We start from the raw sequence: 20,974 nt of genomic DNA, 5'->3' as shown, positions 1-20,974 counted from the left end.
TACAATTCATCCCAAAGGTGTTTGATGGGGTTGAGATCAGGGCTACAAATGTGGGGACCAGTCAAGTTCTTCCATACCAAACTCATCCACAGCTTTACGGACCTGGCTTTATGCACTAGGGCACAGTCATGCTGGAAAAGATAAGAGCCTTACTCAAACTGTTCTCATGAAGTTAGAAAATTAAGTTTTCCCCTTCACTGGAAATAAGGGGCCTGGTATAAATCCTGAAAAACAGCCTCATGTTTATGCACAACGGGCCTCAGCACACTATCCCTCCACCAAAGTTGAAAGTTGACACGATGCAGTTTGGCAAGTAACGTTCTCCTTGTATCCATTAAACCCAGACTCACCCATCAGACTGCCAGACAGATAAGAGTGATTCATCACTCCACAGAACAGATTTCCTCTGCTCCAGAGTCCAGTGGTGGGGTGCTTTACACCATTCTATATGACTCTTAGTACAACTTTATACTTGATGATGTGAGCAAATTAGGCTACATAACATATCTAGGCTGTTATTAGTGTGTAGGCTACAATAGGTTGTGTAGTTGTCTGTAGCTGTGTATCATGCTGGGAAAATTTGGTCTCTATTTGCACTTTGAATATTGAGAGAGTAGGCTACTTTGATTATGGCTGCACTTATTGTTTGCACTTAATACAGCTAAGAAATAACTATGTTGTTTATTTTTTGTTATTTCTACTGTTTTTATTTCTATTTTCAATTTGTGAAAAGGCGTTCAGTTAGGAGGTCAAATGTTCTAGAAGCTCATTGTTCATTTACAGTTTTATGGTCTGAAGAGACTGAAATGATACATGAGAGAAGCCAGTCAGTTGAGTTTGTGGCAAAACCTTTTACAGTGCTTGAGTGTTGTTGTCTTTTACTAAATATGATAAATCATACTCAGAAAGTAGAACTGAAATGGCATTTATTACCAGATGATTAGTTAAAACAATTCTAAATGCACCTGCAGACTATTTTTTTCCAGTTATGTTTTTGTGGTCATTGAGAATTATCATCTTGTTCTCGTGAACCCAATTTCATGTCTCGTCTCTTGAGTTAATTAAGTGTCGGTGGTAATGATAATCAAACAACAAAAGAGGAGGAGAAAATCATTCACTGTTCTTGACAGAATAGCTTTTGTAGTTTTTATAAAAATTGAGCCTTACCATCACATTCACATATATGCAACCAATAAATAAACTACTACAAGAGCACAAAATTGTTTACAAGAGCACATATTTCTTCATTGATCTAGTCACTTGATTCTGCTCTCAAAATGCACCAGATTTATGCATTTAAATTTAAAATGAACAAAATTAACTTACAGGGGGGCATACGCCTTGAACCCTCTAGAGCAGGGGTCTCCAACCCTGCTCCTGGAGAGCTACTGTCCTGCAGATTTCAGCTCCAACCCCCATCAAACACACCTGAAACAGCTAATCAAGGTGTTCAGTGCTACTTGATAATTACAGACAGGTGAGTTGGAGCAGGGTTGGAACTGAAGTCTGCAGGATGGTAGCTCTCCAGGAGCAGGGTTGGAGATCCCTGCTCTAGAGGAACTAATGTGCACCCACCACAGTCTCACAAATTACTGTGGGGACACTGGCAATGTAGAGGAAACACTGTAGGATTGGCTGTGTGTGTATGACAGTTCACCTTACTGTTTGCGTGTGGACCATGTATGACACTAAATACATTTCTCCAGTAAAGCATAATGATTTGGGGGGTCACACAAAGAGGAGCCTAGGGGCCCCTGACCACCTTAATCCACCCCTGGCAACAGGGATGAAATTTTACAAACTGACTTATTCATATAAGGAACTCCCACACACTATTTATAAAATAAATTTAAAATAAATTTAAAATAAATTTTTAATCACACAACGTTTCGGTCACACGACCTTCATCAGGAGTATATAAATGTTCAAATTCATCTCTTTTGAGATAAACACATGACCAATTAACAGAGTTCCATCTGCAAATAATTAAACTCATTGGGAGTATATAATTAGCACCACATCATAAACAGTTGTTATAGTTACAACAATCAAGATCCCCTATAGGTTAACAAAATCATCCAAAAGACACATAATCAACACATCGTCATCAAACAGCATCAAATTGTAATTCTAAACAGTTATAACAATCAGTCAGGTTCCACAGTCACTCAAACTCATCATGAATACATAGTGGAAAAAACACCTCATTCAAAACAATTGCATGACTATAGCATTACATTAAATAATGCTTCATCGTTCATACCCATAGGTGATAAAGTTTGAAGGGTGTAAATCCAAAACAGTTTGCGTCTTTGTAGAAGTAATTCAATGTCTCCACCTCTAGGTGGCAAAGTTACTTTTTCAATCCCACAAAAACGTAAAGAGGTTACATCATGATTCAAAGTTAAAAAGTGTACCGCAACTGGATAATTTAGATCTTTTCTTCTTATCGAACTCAAACTGACTTATTGCAAAGGTGGCATCCTGTCACAGTATCATGCATGAATGCACTGAGCTGTTCAGAAAGAACCAGTTTTTTTACAGATGTTTGTAAATGATGTTTGTAAATGTTTGTAAATGCAGACAGCGTGGCTAGGTGCTTGAGTTTAGTGTCCCAATATTTTTGTCTTTTTAGGCTTAGTCTACATATACACGGCTATTTTTTTACATTTAACAGTTTTTCCTCCTTTGTTTAAAAAAATGTCATCCACATGAAAACACAAAAACATGCTATTAAGTGCTCTCAAGAGCATACCAAACCAACAGGTGGGGATATAACCCTAACTGTAAAGCCATGTTGGCCAATCAGAAGCCTGACAAAAAAGCATGGACTCTGATGTCATAAGCCAAAATCTCCAGTTTCACAGGCTACATGACAACAATCAAACCAGAGTTTCTCAAAATCTTCACCCTGGCAGGAGTTTTCAAAAAGGTTTGGTTTCAGTGACATGATACTGTATTCATATGTTCTGTATGTTTCTTATGTTTCTCTGTCTTTAGGAGAGAAGTGTATTTTATGTAAAGGGAAATGGTTTACGCCCAGTATGTTTGAGAAGTTTGGAGGAAAAGGGCATCACAAGAAGTGGAAGAGTAGCATCTATTACAAGCCATCAAATGGCTTTCAACCATTTAAATTACTGGAACTCATACAAGTATGTACACAGCTAGTGTAAGGTCTGAATTTGTTTGACATTTTTATGAACATATGTGAACCTCATCTTATTTATATGATCCTTCCTTTTTTCTCCTAGAATGGGTGTCTTTCAGAATTTGGACAAATGAGGGAGTCAAATAGAGAGGTATTTTGTATATACAGTACCAAAGTTATAAGCCCATAGGTTTTAAATCAAACCATATTCATATGTTGTAGTTCAACCTCACAACAGTGATTGTATTATGTGGGTTATGAATCAACTTTGATATTTTGGGCTTTTTTACTTATGACAATTATTCATTAGTTATTATCATGGAGAAATGTTTTAAAATCACTACCATTATTACCACTATTTTAACATAGGCGACACCAAAAAGATTGTTTTCCAGGACTCCGAAAACACCTGTATGTGGAATTGAAGAGGAAACAATCCAGCTGGGTGAGTTTGAATCAACATTTGCATTTCAGATTCATTAATTAGTGATCTACCATTACTGATCTGATCTCTGTCTCAACATCACACTATTTACTTTGTGTTACTTGTTCTTCAGTTCTCTGATCCCCACTATACTTGCTTGAGGACATGTTGCACATATTAAGACAAACTGCTAAGTCTAGATTGCCAAAGAGTTTTCTCTCATTGTTAGTGTTTCTGTTTTTTTTATGTGGTCATCTACATTGACCCTAATAATGTTTATGCTTTATGTTTGTTTTCTACCACATACAGACAGTTCTTCAGATGAGTCTGTATCTGCTGCTGAAAGAGTCAAAACGGTGAGATGTGCATGTATTGATCAATTGTAGATTATTATTGTATGTGTAATATCCTACTTTGGAGAGTTGAGTTTAGCCAAAGTCCCTTTAAGGCAAGTCATGTCACTCGGCGGCCATCTTTGAAATGCCTCTCCGGCATGCAAGTGCAGCTCTTATCTCTTTGAATCGGAAAACATCAAATTCAGCAAAACTGAAATCTGACAAAAACTGTATCATAAATGTTGTTTATTTTGCTCAAATAGTGTTAAAAATGCTTATTTTTCATGCTAGACCAGCCATTGCAAATTTGCAGTCCCAGGCGAATGTCTCAGAATGCCTACTGTTTCTATAGGGGTCCATGGAAAGTGCCACAATCTGAACACTGTCGCAGCCATGTGGCACCACAAATGTTGACAAGCAGCCGCGTGTCAGACAAATGCTATGCAATGGTCGTAACCTTCCCAACACCCCAGCGCAAATTTACTGACCTTGGTGCCCGTGGGTACATCAAAATCAACTGGAGATAGCCATGCTCCTGTTCCATCCACAAAAAAATTCTTAACAGAAGGGATTTCAACCTACAGTGAAAGATTTGCTTCAGATCTTTCCTATTTGTTGTTCTCAGCTTAGGCAATAATGATGGGGAAGCGAGCCTTCCAAGGTAAGGACTCTACAGTGGCCACATCCTTCCGGTAGGGAGGTATCATGTGGAGATGCTAATATGGACTGACCCAGGCCTAGGGCAGTACTACATATGGAATGGTACTCTGAGGCAGGTCCTTGCTGAAGGTAGGGAGGAACAACTGCCAGCAGAGACTGACAGAATGGTCTGTCAAAGGGAAGACACGGGTTGACAGAGAGGGAAACCTTACCATGGAAGAATACACATATGGGATCGCCTGAATGGAATCAAGTTATATGGACACCTAGCCCAGTACAAGGGCTGACCAGAGACCCAGGCAACCTAACACCAATACTGGGCCTGGCGTCAGACTGCTCCGCCCAGTCTGACTGCCGGGGGTGCTGGAAGACACTCAACCAGGGTTCGCCATCCGGGGAACTTACAGGAGGAAAAAGGTGCTCGCATCACCGTGTGAAGGGCGATGGTGCAGCAAGCGCGAAACCGCCCGGTCCTTCCCGCTAATTACCTATTACCCAACCCACAGGAAGAAACTGGCTCAACACGGAGACTGTAAAATCTTGCAAAGGTGTTCATTGTCGCCCAGCCCGCAGCTCTACAGATGTCTGCCAGAGAGGTGCTGTGCGCCAGCGCATAGGAGGCAACATTCTGTGTGGATTGAGCCCTCACCACCAGGGAGAATGGCTTGCTTTGGGATTGCTACGTCAAGGCGATGGCATCCAATATCCAGTGGGCCAAACTCTACTTGGAGACAGCCTTCACTTTTTGATGTCCTCTGTAGCAGAGCAAGAGCAGCTCAGAACTTCTGAAACTCCAGGTGCGGTCCACATATATGCACAACACCTTTATGGGACACAGCAATGCTAAGGCTGGGTCTTCCTCATCCGAGGGCAGTGCTTGTAGGTTCACCATGGTGTGGTGGGAGCCTTGGGCACGTATCCAGGCCGGGGCCTCAGGACAATGTAAGAGTAGGCCGGCCTGAACACAAGGCACTCTTCGCTCACCAAAAATGTTTGGAGGTCCCCAACCTTCTTGATGGAAGTGCAGTCAGAGGGATCCCTCTGAAGGCCAGCCAGGTCGGTAGAGAGATCCCTGAAGGGCACCAGGGTGACTAAGAGGATTTAACCTTCTGGCACCCCTCAGGAACCTAATGACCAGATCATGCTTATGCAGGGACCGGCTGTCCACTGCTTCGTGATGTGCTGCAGTAGCAGCAACATACACTTTCAAGGTGGAGGGTGACAGCCTACACTCTAACCTCTCTTGCAGGAAAGAAAGCACGACTTCAATTGTGCATCTCCAGGGGTCTTCTCGGTGAGAACAACACCAGTTTTCGAACAGACTCCACTTCAAGGAAAAAGCTCTCCTCATAGAGAGGGCTCTGGCCTGAGTGAAAGTGTCTTCCACCACCAGTGGCATATAACTTAGGTCTGCCACATCCCAAGATCCAGACGCAGGTGCTATAGGGTGCCGAGCCCCCGAGAAAGGAGATCCGCAAGGAGCATGAGTTTCTGAGCCTAATGGGCAGTAAGGTGCAACCAGCAAGATCTGTTCCTCATCTTCCCTGACCTTGCACAGTGTGAGTGCAAGAAGGCTCACTGGAGGAAACACATACTTGTGTAGAGCCCGGGCCAGCTGTGTGCCAATGCATCCATGCCGAGGAGGGCCTGAGTCAAGGAATAGTATAAAAAGCAGTGGGAGGACTAGTGAGAAGCAAACAGTTCCCCCTGAGCTTCCCCAAATCGACTCCAGCTCAGCTGGACCACTTGGAAATGAAGTCGCCACTGTCCAGGGAAAAATAAGCTGTCGTGAGAGCACGTCGGCCGCACGGAATGTGGATGGTGTGCAGCGACTTGAGCCTCAAGTGACTCTAGAGGAGGAGATGGCGGGCGAGTTGTGACATGCGACGTGATCATATACAGCCCTGCCAGTTGATGTATGAAACAGTCGCAGTGTTGTCTGTGCGGACCAACATGTGCTTGCCAAGCAGCATTGGCCGGAACTGCCGCAAGACTAGTAGCACTGCCAGCATCTCAAGGCAACCCCAGCCCACACTGGAGATATCCGTCATGACAACGACATGCCGAGAGACTTGTTCTAAGGGCACTCCGGCCTGTAGAAAGGCAAGGTCTGCCCAGGGGCTGAAGGAGCGGCAACCCGTCGGCATGATGGTCACGAGAACTGTACCGCCGCTCCATGCCCATCTCTGGACACTGGATTGTAACCAGTGCTGAAGAGGTCTCATATGAAGCAATCTGAGCGGCATGACTGCAGGTGCGAATGCCTCTGAGGGAACTCAGGCAGTTCAGCACTGACTGGGCATGCTCATTGGTGAGACGCCATCATACTCATCAAGTCTAACTCTATACCGAGAATGAGATTCAGTGTACGGAGTAAAGCTTGATCTTTTCCCATTTGATCCAAAGCACCAAATAGCTGAGGCACCGGAGCGCCAGGTCCCTGTGATCGCACATCTGTTCTCACGAGTGGGACATGCTTGAGATAGTTGAGGATCCTGATGCCCACTTCCCATAACGGGGTAAGGGCGCCCTCTGCAACCTTCGTAAAGACATGGGGGGGAGACAGGGACAGCACGAAGGGGAGGACACTGTACTGCCATGCCCGACCCTCGAACGAAACAGTAAGAATGGCGGTGCACCGAATGAAATGCTGGGACCGTCATGAGCCAAAATCACTCAGGAGCCGCACAAGACAGCCACTGTGGGAGGAGACAGAGAAAGTGTGCCACTCTCATCACCTTGAGGAGAGAGAGATGCGATCACAGCGCTGCCATTTTCATACGCTCACAAGTGAACACATGAACCATCCACAAACACAGCTTCAGTGTGTTGGATGCCCAGACACTGAAGACAACGATCATGGCTGTTGACAGAAGACAGATAACAACTGCAACCAAGAGGACATGGACAGAGTGGCATCTTTAAAAAGATGCGACTCATCCGTGATTTGCTCTTTTAGTTGAAGTGCCCAGGGGAATCGCTGATGACAGGGACACCGCTGTATGCACCATAACGCCAACCAGAACAACCTCTTCTCCTTCCAGCTCTCAGAAACGATTGGCTTTGTGCAGTTGAAATTCATTCACCCATTTGACTCTGAAGCAAAAATCTGAATGAGTGGATGCACCTGTTACCTCTTTATACCTGTATCCATTTAATGTTTTAAAATCACTACCATAATATTTTACCATAGGTGACACAGACAGAGTCCCATAAAAGATTGTTTTCCAAGACTCTGGAAAAACCTGAATGTAGAATTGAAGAGGAAACAATCCAGCTGGGTGAGTTTGAATGAACATTTGCATTTCAGATTTATTAGTTAGTGATCTACCATAAGTTATCTCTGTCTCAATATTACATCATTTACTGTTTATTAGCTGTTCTTTAGTTCTCTGATCCCCACTATACTTGCTTAAGAACGTTTTGCACATATTAAGCCAGGTTGCTGAATCTAGATTGCCAAAGAGCTTTTTTTCTTATTGTTAGTGTTCCTGTTTTTTATGTGGTCATCTACATTGACCCTAAAAATGTTTATAGTTCATGTTTGTTTTCTACTACACACAGACAGTTCTTCAGATGAGTCTGTATCTGTTGCTGTAAGAGTCAAAAAGGTGAGATGTGCATGTAGTGAGCAATTGTAAATTATTGTGCAAGGATTGGAATTTAGAACTGCTTAATTAACCCAAATAACTATCTTTATATTTCATCTTCTCCCTCAGTTACTGAAATGTGCCTAATTACTGTGCCCACATATCCTCCATTAATACATCAACAATGGCTTTAATCTTATCCTTTCTTTTTGGCACAGAACAGGAGAGAATCTACTGCCAATGACAGATGTTAGTGAGCTCTTTTATTTTCTATATATTATGTTGTTTCTCTTATTTTGAACTTTATGATTTTTCAAATTTCATATTTTTATTAGACTGTGAAGAGCCATGGTTTCTTTCACATCTCTTGTTTTTGCTTCTCATTAGAATAAGAATATTTATAGTTGAACAATAACCATTGGGCTTTGAAAAGTCTTACCAGTCTCTGATCTCCACTATACTTGCTTGAGGACGTTTTGCACATATTAAACCAGGCTGATGAGTCTAGATTATCAAAATGCCTTTTCCCTTATTGTTAGTGTTTTTGTTTATGTGTTCATTTGTTGACTCTAAAAATGTTTATGGTTTATGTTTGTTTTCTACCACATACAGACAGTTTTTCAGATGAGTCTGTATCTGTTGCTGAAAGAGTCAAAATGGTGAGATGTGCATGTATTGGTCAATTGTAAATTATTATTGTATGTGTATTATCCTATTTTTGAGAGTTGAGTTTAGCATGTGCATGATTATGTATAATCATAAATGGAAATATATACATTATTATTATTAATGACAGAATGTCATAACAGCAGTAGACTCTTAGACTTAATATTCTATAGAGCTGCGGAGGTTGACGTCAAGCAATCTAAACTCCGCCATTTTGGCAGGCCATCAGGAGAGCACTATAGAGGCTGTAGTATTGGTAATGTCAGTGGTTGAACCATAATTTAAAACCAGACTATTTAGACCTTACAAACCTTACTATTTCAACATGGTGGACAACTGCTGTGCACCAGGATGCCTGAACAGGCTGGTGAAGCTAGGGTTGCCAACCATCCAGTATTAGCCGGGATGTTCCGGCTTAATTTATGTGTCCCTTACGTGACCTCTCTTGGCCCGTTTCTTGCCCCCTCACGCAATATCCGTTAAGTAAATCAAAAAAAGTCCTGAACACAACTGTTCGAGGAAGGCTGCGGAATCATCTGCCGGTGTTCTGACAAATAATGCTACCTATCAGATTATGTCACCAACACTGTATTTATCCTACTGTAAGGGTAGGTTTAGGGTTGGGGTAGGTGTACATGTTAATAAAGCTTCACACCTTATTAATATCATGCTGGAAGCAAAATCTGATAGGTGGAACTTTTCACTATCAAATTATGCTACCATCCATTTTAATGGGAGGTAGCAAAATCTGACAGGGTAGCACAAGTCGTCAGAACACTGGCAAGTCATGCTCCCGCATCACAATAAGTGGCGCTCACGCTAACGCCAATTCCGTCCGTGTTTTGACTTGAGTAAATCAGTTTTAGCAAATACAAACAATGTGATAATTTTTCATGAGTACAACATCCAGCCGCGCAAATAAACATGCAGTCAATCTGAGATGTGACGTGACCCATACTCAGAATTTGTGCCCATCCAAAATGCACACACACAGCAGTGAACACACACACACACACACACCGTGAACACACACCCAGAGCAGTGGGCAGCCATTTATGCTGCGGCGCCCGGGAAGCAGTTGGGGGTTCAATGGCACCTCAGTCGTGGTATTGCCGGCTCGAGACTCGAACCCACAACCTTAGGGTTAGGAGTTAAACTCTCTAACCACTAGGCCACGACTTCACCCACTGAGATGTGATCAATAAGGACCTATCAATCTTAAAAAGAGAATCTTTAACTCTTTTCCCACCAGCATATTATAAAAAACACTAAAACCATAACCACCAAATTATAATATTCTCTCTTTAACTCTTTTCCCACCAGCATATTTGAAAAAAGTTGCCAGCCATCACCAGCGATTTTGATGATTTTCACTAAAATTTGATGGCCTATAGTATAATTTGCTGTATGAATATTTGAATATGCAAACACCAAAATAAAGATCAAAGCATCTACTTTTAAACAAAAAAATCATTTCAGGTTAGGAATGTAACCATGGTTCCCTGAGTAGGGAACGAGACACTGCGTCCTCTAGGGGTCGCTATGGGGAACACCTCGTCGTGACCCGTGTCTGAAGCATACATTGAAAAAACACCAACGAGTTGGCTGGCGACAGCCTCTGATGACAATACCGGCGCGACTATAAACAGGCACCGGGATAACACGTCATTCACTTCTTCGTCTGAAGCTTGCATCTGAAGCATGGCAGGGAGCTAGAGGACGCAGTGTCTCGTTCCCTACTCAGGGAACCATGGTTACATTCGTAACCTGAGACGTTCCCTTTCAAGGGAACTTCGAACTGCGTCCTCTAGGGGTCGCTATGGGGAACAGTATACCCACACCGCCATGCTGAGGGGAGTGCAGGCCAGAATCATGGCGAACACTAAGTATCAACTCTACCATTTCCATGGGAGTTGCCCCTGGGACGTTTAGACGACTGTCTGTGACAGTACCCCTTATGGCCAAAGGCCTAAGCTACATACCCAACTTAATTGTTAGGGCCTCAGCCCGGGGTAGAGCTGAAGGCTTGGAATCAGGAAGGAATCCTTTAAAGGCATACGGCTAGGAACCTAGCATTTTATGCTAAGTCTTGCCTGTCACACAAGGGCTCTCGCAAAAGCTTGCTGAAGGAGCTGTCTCAACAGATCTCCAGTAGCAACACCCTGTTTAGATAGGTATCCGAGGATACATAGGTGGAGTGGCGCCCAAGATGAACGGGGCTTTTACCAACTCAAGAAAGGGCACGAAGCAACCGCGCGAAGCCCTCACCATATAGGATTTTAGAAAGAATGCAGAATACTAGCGTGCAAACTTACCACAGTGTGGATTTCAGAAAGTGTGCAAAGACTTCACGTGCACACTTACCATAGCATGGATTTTCAAATACTGTTCTAAGGAAGGGCTCTCGTGGCACTCTGATAGAGCAGCTCATAGATGGAATGGTGCATCTCAAAACAGTATGTTTGAGAGTCATCAACTCGATCTGTGGAAATAATGCTGGAGCGTTCTGGGGAAAAACAGTGAACTCAGTCTCATATGAGAGGAGAACTCCGAATCCAGAGTAGCGCGCTAATAGGCAACCCTTCTTGGAAAAGGGGAGCGCTGCTAAACTACCACGAGAATCGCCCAAATAGCCCCCATGTTGAGGGAAGCGATGCTTGAAGTGTATAAACGAATACACACTGGCTGAATGGAGCCCAAGGAACCAAGGTCTAATCATCTCAAGAAAGGGAACGAGGTGGAGCTTACCATACAGGATTTCAGAAAGTGCGCAGAGTCTTGTGTGCACACTTACCAATACGTGTATTTTTAGAAAGTGCGCAAAGTGTTCATGTGCACACTGACCACCATGTGGTTTTCAGAAAGTACACAGAGCTTAGTGTGTGTACCTGAAGGTTCCTAAGCATCGCAGAGGCGCTGAACCGCACGGGAGAGGCAAGCTCAAATTTTACAAACCTCTAGCAAGGGGAGCATCACCTAAGGCAGCATATACAAGAAGACTTCTGTAACTGCCACCTTCACTTCCCACTGGATGCGACAGCACAGCTAAGCGGCCAGGAGACCCCTCAGGTTGACCTGGCTGGACATCCATGAAATTCCCTGCAGTGCTGTGCCAGGCCTGATGATCAAGTAGGCTCCCGCAGAAACTTGTGATCTCAGCCGCCTAATACCGGAACATGAAGCCGGATGGCTGGTGCTGACGAGTGTTTAGTAAACACTGTAACTGAGCACTGCAAAGGAAACTCACAGAGTTTATTAGTAGACACATAACCGCCAGCAATTTACACATAAGTATATACAGAAAGGGTTATTTTTATACTCCCACCCTCCTGCGCTGGAGCCCCACTCAAGGGGCGCCTCCTTTTAGTCCGGACCATCAGTAAGGTGGTTGCTATGAACATAGAACCAGCCAAAAACATTATAGGTCCAGCATAGGAGACTATTATGCGAGAGGTTTCCACCTAACCTTGATCAGGTGGAGAGCTGGTGGTTACAGGGGAATTAGGAAGGGGAGGATAAAAGCAGAAGTTAAAAATCCCTAAAGGGAATGAGTAGATACCTCGGTATCGCTGATTCAGACGAGAACGCTGCCTCGTCTGGATCACATCCCTTAGGTTCTGCTTACCTCCTTGTGACCCACAATTCCTCTTACCCCTGCCCGCAGGTGGGGGAGAAGCACGAGTCGCGAAACTAGCCTTCTGTGCCCATCTTTGATCCTCAGATCAAGACAGGCCAGGACCCCTATGTTGCTCGGGCTCAGACCTGTACCTTCATGGAACGAAGGATCTGAAAGCAGCGGAGTGCACCTTCGTCTCCCCAAACTTCTCGATCACCGTCTCAACGGAAATACCAAAAAGTTCAGAAGGCGAAACCTGAGCCTGAAAAGGCTTTCTTCTCGATGACTGCCAGGTTCATCCACAGAAGTCTCTCCGCTACCACCATGGTCCTGCGCATGACAGAGGCAGCCTGCTTGGTAGCCTGGAGAGAGATATGTGGTGCAGCGCAGCTCGGCTACCTGATCAGGAAAAAGGCCTTCCCCTCTATCCAGGTCTCTTAGCAGATCAGTCTGATATGCTTGAAGCACCACCATCGTGTGTAATAAAGCCACAGCCTGACCTGCTGCTGCGTATGCCTTGCCATTAAAGCGAGATGTATTTCTTCAAGGGGCTTAGATGGCAAGGAGGGAGATTAAGAGAGGATGTCTCCCCCGCAGAAAGAAAGCTCTTTCTACAGGGGGCATCCTCTCATAGCCGTTTTCGCGCATCGCCTCGATGTCGGCAAAACTCTTATGCCGAAACCGATGGATGCGAGAAGAAAATGGCCTCTTTCATTTCCTTTCGATCTCTGTATGGAGATCAGGCAGAAATGGAAGGCTCACCTGAGCTGGAGGGCTATGGTCGGAAAGACAACACTCATCGAGGCGGCCTCACAGCGTCACCTTGTTAGCGTTTCAACCTTGCCGTGGCTTGCGATCCGATCCATAACCTCCAACAGCTCTACATACAAAGGGCAGGAGAATTGAGAAGGCTCAGCCTCAGCTTCTTCACCATCCTCAAATAGCTCCTGCTTTTTCCTGGGTAAAAACCCAGCAGAGCACTAACCTCAGTATCAGAAAGTGTTAAAGATATAACATCATCCTCCCGAGGCTCTCTCTCGTCCGCCGCCATTACGAGCGTGAAAGGGAAAGTCCCTCTCTAAATCATTCAGACAGATCCACCTGAAATTCTCACGTGCTCATTCTCCTCTGTGCCTCAGCAGTGGCGGATGCTGAACCGCGGGAAGCAGATGGCTGTCTTTTTTTTTTTTCTCGGAAAGAGAGACGAACGAGAGTGGAGCTTTTTCATTGAAAAAACGCTCACAATGCACGCAGATTGCCTCCTCAAAGACATCACGTGCGTGCTCTGTACAAAAAACAAATGACGCAAAGATTGTGTGTGTCATCAGGTGTCAAATAACGCCGACACGCACACATTATCTAAACACTTGCTAGTAGTCGCCATGATAGACAGAGAAAGAGCACTCTTACCAGTTCTTTCAGATGCACACTTCAAACAAAACAGTCAGTGAAGACGAAGAAGAGAATGACGTGTTATCCCGGTGCCTGTTTATAGTCACGCCGGTATTGACGTCAGAGGCTGTCGCCGGCCAACTCGTTGGTGTTTTTTCAATGTATGCTTCAGACACAGGTCACGACGAGGTGTTCCACATAGCGACCCCTAGAGGACGCAGTTTGAAGTTCCCTTGAAAGGGAACTGTTTTATTCTAGCTTAAAGCATTCATTTTTATCAACACTTGAATATAGGTAGGTTTCACAAAAAATTATAATTTTGAGCAAAAAGGTGAGAAAATCACATTTTTATCAAAAACTACATCTGGATAATATTCAGTACAATTATCAAATCATAAATGCAGTAAATCGCTTCCATCAACACCTCCAAAGCTTGCACAGCCATATACCACTTCCTGGCTCATCATTTTACTCCATTTACTCATTTTTGTGTATGCTGTCTATTGCTGATGATCGCATTATTTATCATATGCATCTGTTTACATAAGAGATCGCTTGTTTTTCCGTCCTGTTCATGTGTGTTTTTGTTCGGGAGGTTTTGTATTCTTTCAGAAGGTGTTTAATAATGCCCTCGAGTGTATAACAGTGAAACATGAAAAGCCGTAAAAACTTGTTAATGGCGGGGAAGCATTGTCTTCTAAAAGAAGAGATAACTCGTTAATGGCAGGGAAAGAGTTAATTGAAAAATATGCATTTTCCTATGTGATTGTTCCATAAAGCAAAGGGGAAATCATTTTATCATGTTCCTAAGGATCCTGATAGACAACTAAAATGGTTCACTGCAATAAAACGTACAAACCAACACAAACTTAGGGATTAAACGGGTTAAGATTTCATGATATTTATGATGTCTACTGTACTCACGGTGATATAGCTACTGGCTATTTACAATGATAGCTATGGTCGATTACGTTAGCTAACAACACACTTGACATACCCTTTCAATGATGACATAGCAGGTTTATTCATCAAAAATTAGATTGCATCCATTTGTACCCCTCCAGGCTTTTTCTAGGCTTTTAGTCTCCGGAGTAGGACGAGGAAAAGTTGATGAGGTAGTTGTAACTTATTGATATGTACGTTAAAAGCACCCTGGGGGCATTATAGACCGTTTCATCGGGCACACACGCCTGGCCCGAAGTTAACTTCTGGTCTGTGTTTGTTTATCGGTCTGGCTAGTTGCCCTGGCTACAAACGCAGTTAAAGTTAAAGTGATGAGTAATGAAGTTGGGCTCAGGTTGTGCTGTGGGATGTGTTTTCCATACATTTATTTTTTTTGTGGCGACCCGCCACGATATCAAAACTGACCAATTTTCCAAAAGGAAGTTGAATAAACATGAGCACATACAGCACGTTTAAAAATCAAAACGATGCACGTAGGAAGACTGTCTTTTGAAAATTTTTCGATGTCATTTTCAATTCATCTTGCATGTTTTATGCCTGATAAAGCATGAGGGCTTGTAAGCACAAGCGGTTCATGCTTTGTGTACAGCCGTTACCTGGGAAACCTCTGTTTCTCCCGCCTTAAAGCACCTCCTGCTGGCAGAGAATGAATTTGCATTTTAAATAAGTCTGTATACCGGAAGTTAAGTTAGGGCCACAAAAGCGTGCATGCGCAGTAACATTTGTTTATGTTGTTGCCGATAAAACCATCTATAGGGATCTGTTATTTTCATCTATTAAGTTTTGCTATGTACAGGTCTATGTCTTTTGAATTAAATTGCACAGTGAGCTCTGTTGCTTTGAAATTCATGCTGGCGCCACTCATTACATATTCACTCCTGGCTGTCCCTGCCTGCCAGCATGGTGGTATAAATAGAAAGGGTCATGTGACGTCCGGAGATCTATAGTTTAAAATAAGAATAAATAATAATAATCATTCTATTAAATTATGTGTAAACAACAGCTTGATACTGAAAGAATTCTGAGGGAGTTATTAAAAATAACTAAATACGTACAGCTCATTAACCCAACTAACTAACTTTATATTTCACCTTTTCCCTCAGTTACTGAAATGTACCCATTTACTGTACCCACATATCCTCCATGAAGAAATGAAACATTGCTTTAATCCTTTTTTTGGCACAGAACAGGAGAGAATCTGTAACTGTAACTGAAACTCTCACTGAAAAGATCACAGAACCAGTAGAATCTACTGCTAGTGCTAGAGGTTAGTGAGCTCTTTTATTTTCTATATATTATTATATTTCTCTTATTTTGAAGTTTATGATTTTTAAAATTCCATATTTTTATTAAACTGTGAAGACCTTTGGTTACTTTCTGTAATGAGGAGCATGCCAGCAGGGTTGAAGATACACTTGCAGGCTTTAGGTTGTTTAGGTTGTATTTTAGGTTGTACAGGCAGATTGAGTAATCAGCAATCACAGCAGGATCCAAAGCGAGACAAAAGAGTACTCAATAAAAAAAAAAACCAGGTAAACAATCAAAAAAAAAAAAACAAAAACCAAATAAAAAACAAAGAAAGGCAAGGAAAGGAAAGGTGAGGAAAGGAAAGGAAAGGTGAGGAAACACAGAGAAACACCAAAACTAGAAATGGCAAGGAATGCAGTAACAATCGTACAAACTATAGGCCTACTCAGCAAAGAGTATGAGCAAGTGTCCAACTTAAATAGTCCTCCTGATTGCGAATGGGGTGTGTCTGTAAATTGGTTCCTAGGCAGGAGGTTATGGGAAATGAAGTCCAGGGTAGAGTGGCAAGAGTCAGGGGTGGAGTGCCCTTTGGTGGAGCTCATGGGCACTTCAGCTAGATATTGTGACAGAGCCCCCCCACCCAGTTAAGAAGCAGCTTCCAGATGCAGACTTAAGTCCAGGAGGAAGGTGGAGCAGAGGTGGAACAGGGGAGGGACAGGGCCAAGTCAATTTGCAGGAAGAGGGGGGTCTGGGGAGTGAGGCAGAGAAAAAAGCCAAGGCGGAACCAGCAAAGCAGGAAGCCAGGGTGGAGCCAGCAGAACAGGCAAGGATGAAGACCACCAGGGCGGAGCTGAAGACCATCAGGATGGGTCTGAAGATCACCAGGGTGGAGCAGGTGGGCTGATGGCCACCACAGCAGAGCAGACGGGCCCGAAGATCCTCATGGTGGAGCAGATGGCCACCACAGCAGAGCAGACGTCCTCCAAAATGGAGCTAGTAAGGCAGATGAAAACCAAGGTGGATCAGGTAGAAATGCAACAGAGAGCACAGAGAGGTTAACAGCAGCCTCTGCGGCCATAACAGGACAGTCAGAGAGTTCATAAATGGCCTCCTTGGCTGTGGCCGGACAGGCAGAGAGTTCATAAATGGCCTCCTTGGCCATGGCTGGACAGGCAGAGAGTTCATTAATGTGTGCCAGCCCCTTGAGAGGAGCTGAGCCGGACACTGCCGCCGCTTCAGGGGGTTCTGCTGCCGAAGCCGCTATCACTGGAGGTTCTACAGCGGAGGCCACCACCTTGTGAGGAGCTGAAGCGGACCCCGTCGACTTGGGAGATTCTGCAGTTGGCTCTGGATCAGACTCAAAGACTGGAGCGGGCTCTGGATCCGACTCATAGCCTGGAACAAGCTCTGGAGCAGACTCACAGACAGGAGTGAACTCTGGAGGCTCCTGGACAGGAGCAGACTCTGGGACAGACACTGATGAGGCCCTTTGGATGCCAGCTGCTCTGGCTGAAATCTGCAGTGGGTCCGTCAAACTGGAGATAAGTCCCAAATGTCTTTGGAATGCCTGATAAGTCAATAGTCCGGATTGTAGTGCCCTGATGACGTTGGAGCTGTGGACATCATGACACTTTCACATCTCATTTTTGCTTATCATTAGAATAATAGTATTTTATTTACAGTTGAACAGTAACCATCTGAACATTAAAAAACACTTACCATTAAAAATCACACCAAATTTCTCAATTACTGAATTTCTGAGTGGTACTAATATTTGTTTTTTTTTCCCTGTGTATTTTACCATTTCAGACTTTGTCTAACCTGTTTGTGTGCGCTGTCACTCATCCTCATCCTCATGATTTATTTCTTTGTCCTTCCCCAAACCAAGATTCACCTGCACCTCCCACTGATGATACAGAACCTGCAGTATCAAGGCAACTGAGGGAGTCAATTAGAGAGGTATTTAGTATACACAGTACCAATGCACAATAATATAATGCACAATATAAGCCCATAACCCATAAAACATGAACCATATTCATATGTTGTAGTTCAGCCTCACAACAGTGATTGTATTGTGTCTGAATCCACTTTAATGTTTTTGACTTTTTTGGCTCTATAGATTACTTTTGACAATGATCCATTAAGTTATCATCATGCCGAGATGTTTTAAAATCACTGCCGTTATATTTTACCATAGGTGACACAGACAGAGTCCTGGAAAAGATTGTTTTCCAAGAGTCTGGAAATACCTGTTTGTCGAATTGAACAGGAAACTTTCCAGCTGGGTGAGTTTGAATGAACATTTGCATTTCAGATTCATTAGTTAGTGATCTACCAATAGTGATCTGTCTCAACATCACACCATCTACTGTTAATTACCTGTTCTTCAGTTCTCTGATCCCCATTATAATTGCTTGAGGATGTTTTGCACATATTAAGCCAGGTTGCTGAGTCTAGATTGCCAAATAGCTTTTTCTCTTATTGTTAGTGTTTCTTTTTTTATGTTGTCATCTACATTGACCCTAAAATGTTTATGGTTTATGTTTGTTTTCTACCACATACAGACAGATCTTCAGATGAGTCTGTATCTGTTGCTGAAAAAGTCAAAATGGTGAGATGTGCATGTATTGATCAATTGTATATTATGATTGTATGTGTATTATCCTATTTTGTAGAGCTGAATTTAGCATATGCAGGATGATATATAACCATAAATGGAAATAAATACATTTATATTATTATTATTGACAGGATGTCATAACAGCAGCAGACTCTGCTTAATATTCTATAGTTTAAAATAAGAATAAATTATAATAATTATTATATTAAATAATAATGTAAACAACAGCTTGACACTGGAGGAATTCTGCTCATATTCTGAGGGAGTCATTATATAAAAATAACTACATATGTACAATTATCCAAATAACTAACTTTGTATTTCACCTTATCCCTCAGTTACTGTTTATACCACCATGCCAATTACTGTGCCCACATGTCCTCCATTAATACATGAAGCATTGCTTTAATCTTAGGCTGATGATACACGGGGCAACTTTTTGAGCAATGTTGCCAAGCAACTTTGGGAAATGTTGCCGTCAACAGGCAACCAGGTGAGACACAGGGCCCATGGCTGATCTAAAGTATCCAGATAGAAATTTGTTACAAATTCTCAGTGGGAAAGTGCCCAAGTAACATTGCTCAAAAAAAAAATTGCCCGGCAAAATTGCTCAAAAAGTTGCCCCATGTATCATTAGCCTTATCCTTTCTTTATAGGCACAGAACAGTAAAAAGATCACAGAACGGGTAAAATCTACTGCCAATGCTAGAGGTTAGTGAGCTCTTTTATTTTCTATATATTATGATTATAATTATTATTATTTCGAACTTTACGGTTTTTAAAATGACATATTTTTATTAGACTGAAGACCTTTGGTTACTTTTAAATTTCTTGATTTTGCTTCTCATTAGAATAAGAATATTCATAGTAATTCATACAACTCTTACCAGTGTCTATTACTGAATTTCTGAGTGGTACTAATATTTGTTTTTTCTTTTGAATTTTACCATTTCATACTTTGTATAACTTGTTTGTGTGTGCTATAAACTCATCCTCATGATTTATCTTTGTCCTTCCCTAAACCAAGATTCATCTGTACCTCTCACTGATGCTACAGAACCTGCAGTATCTCCAGTCGTAGAGGAGGCAGATCAGACCACAGATGAAGCAGCAGCAGCTCTGCTGAACTTCAGTGATTCTCCCACTGATGCTACAGAACCCACAGTATCTCCTGTCGTAGACGAGGCAGATCAGACCACAGATGAAGCAGCAGCAGCAGCTCAGCTGAACTTCAGTGATTCTCCCACTGATGCTACAGAACCCACAGTATCTCCTGTCGTAGACGAGGCAGATCAGACCACAGATGAAGCAGCAGCAGCTCTGCTGAACTTCAGTGATTCTCCCACTGATGCTACAGAACCCACAGTATCTCCTGCCGTAGAGGAGGCAGATCAGACCACAGATGAAGCAGCAGCAGCAGCTCAGCTGAACTTCAGTGATTCTCTCACTGATGCTACCCACAGTAACGCCGTAGAGGAGGCAGATCAGACCACAGATGAAGCAGCAGCAGCAGCTCTGCTGAACTTCAGTGATTCACTAGATCTACAGAACCCACAGTATCTCCTGTCGTAGAGCAGATCAGACCACAGATGAAGCTCAGCAGCTCTGCTGAACTTCAGTGATTCTCCCACTGATGCTACAGAACCTGCAGTATCTCCTGTTGTAGACGAGGCAGATCAGACCACAGATGAAGCAGCAGCAGCAGCTCAGCTGAACTTCAGTGATTCTCCCACTGATGCTACAGAACCTGCAGTATCTCCTGTCGTAGACGAGGCAGATCAGACCACAGACGAAGCAGCAGCTCAGCTGAACTTCAGTGATTCTCCCACTGATGCTACAGAACCTACATCATCTCCTATATTAGACAAACAGACCACGATAATGAAGCAGCAGCAGCAGCTCAGCTGAACTTCAGTGATTCTCCCACTGATGCTACAGAACCTGCAGTATCTCCTGTTGTAGAGGAGGCCAATCAGAACACAGATGAAGCAGCAGCTCAGCTGAACTTCAGTGATTCTCCTGCTGAATGGCAGAAACCTACTGCTTCTGAAGAGACTGAGAACATGCAGTTAATTAAATTTCTGGAAAATCAGTTTAAGACTATTAACAACACCCTAAAATCAATTGATTTGTCTTTAAAGAAGCTGGTGGAAAAACAGTCACAAGACACACCGCCTCAATATATCTTTCTAATTCCTGCTGATTTTGAAAATCCCCAGATTAATTCCTTAGTCAAGGAGGAGCCAGTCACAGAAGGTGGGGGAAGTACTGAGGAAGCAGAACTGTGATCTGAGAGGTTATCAATAAAT

The 20,974-nt window shown here is 43.1% G+C and overlaps 1 protein-coding gene across 1 annotated transcript in view; it reads left to right on the top strand.

The window, feature by feature from the left end:
• The window catches only part of LOC109057510 (suppressor protein SRP40-like), a 39,186-nt gene extending 18,949 nt beyond the window's left edge, over nucleotides 1–20,237 (top strand). Inside the window, exons 4-18 of the mRNA XM_042721403.1 lie at nucleotides 3,001–3,152; nucleotides 3,252–3,299; nucleotides 3,518–3,593; nucleotides 3,882–3,928; nucleotides 7,761–7,848; nucleotides 8,132–8,178; nucleotides 8,376–8,406; nucleotides 8,770–8,816; nucleotides 15,980–16,061; nucleotides 17,931–18,001; nucleotides 18,243–18,330; nucleotides 18,610–18,656; nucleotides 19,081–19,158; nucleotides 19,322–19,376; nucleotides 19,693–20,237. Coding sequence (XP_042577337.1) covers nucleotides 3,001–3,152; nucleotides 3,252–3,299; nucleotides 3,518–3,593; nucleotides 3,882–3,928; nucleotides 7,761–7,848; nucleotides 8,132–8,178; nucleotides 8,376–8,406; nucleotides 8,770–8,816; nucleotides 15,980–16,061; nucleotides 17,931–18,001; nucleotides 18,243–18,330; nucleotides 18,610–18,656; nucleotides 19,081–19,158; nucleotides 19,322–19,376; nucleotides 19,693–20,237 — 1,502 coding nt within the window. The remainder of the gene's footprint in view (nucleotides 1–3,000; nucleotides 3,153–3,251; nucleotides 3,300–3,517; nucleotides 3,594–3,881; nucleotides 3,929–7,760; nucleotides 7,849–8,131; nucleotides 8,179–8,375; nucleotides 8,407–8,769; nucleotides 8,817–15,979; nucleotides 16,062–17,930; nucleotides 18,002–18,242; nucleotides 18,331–18,609; nucleotides 18,657–19,080; nucleotides 19,159–19,321; nucleotides 19,377–19,692) is intronic.
• Nucleotides 20,238–20,974: the final 737 nt, after the last annotated feature.

This window comes from Cyprinus carpio, chromosome B3, assembly GCF_018340385.1.
Source record: "Cyprinus carpio isolate SPL01 chromosome B3, ASM1834038v1, whole genome shotgun sequence".
NCBI classification, from domain to species: Eukaryota; Metazoa; Chordata; class Actinopteri; order Cypriniformes; family Cyprinidae; genus Cyprinus; species Cyprinus carpio.
The sequence above is the reverse complement of the archived record's forward strand: the minus strand, read 5'-3'. Positions and strand labels throughout refer to the sequence as shown.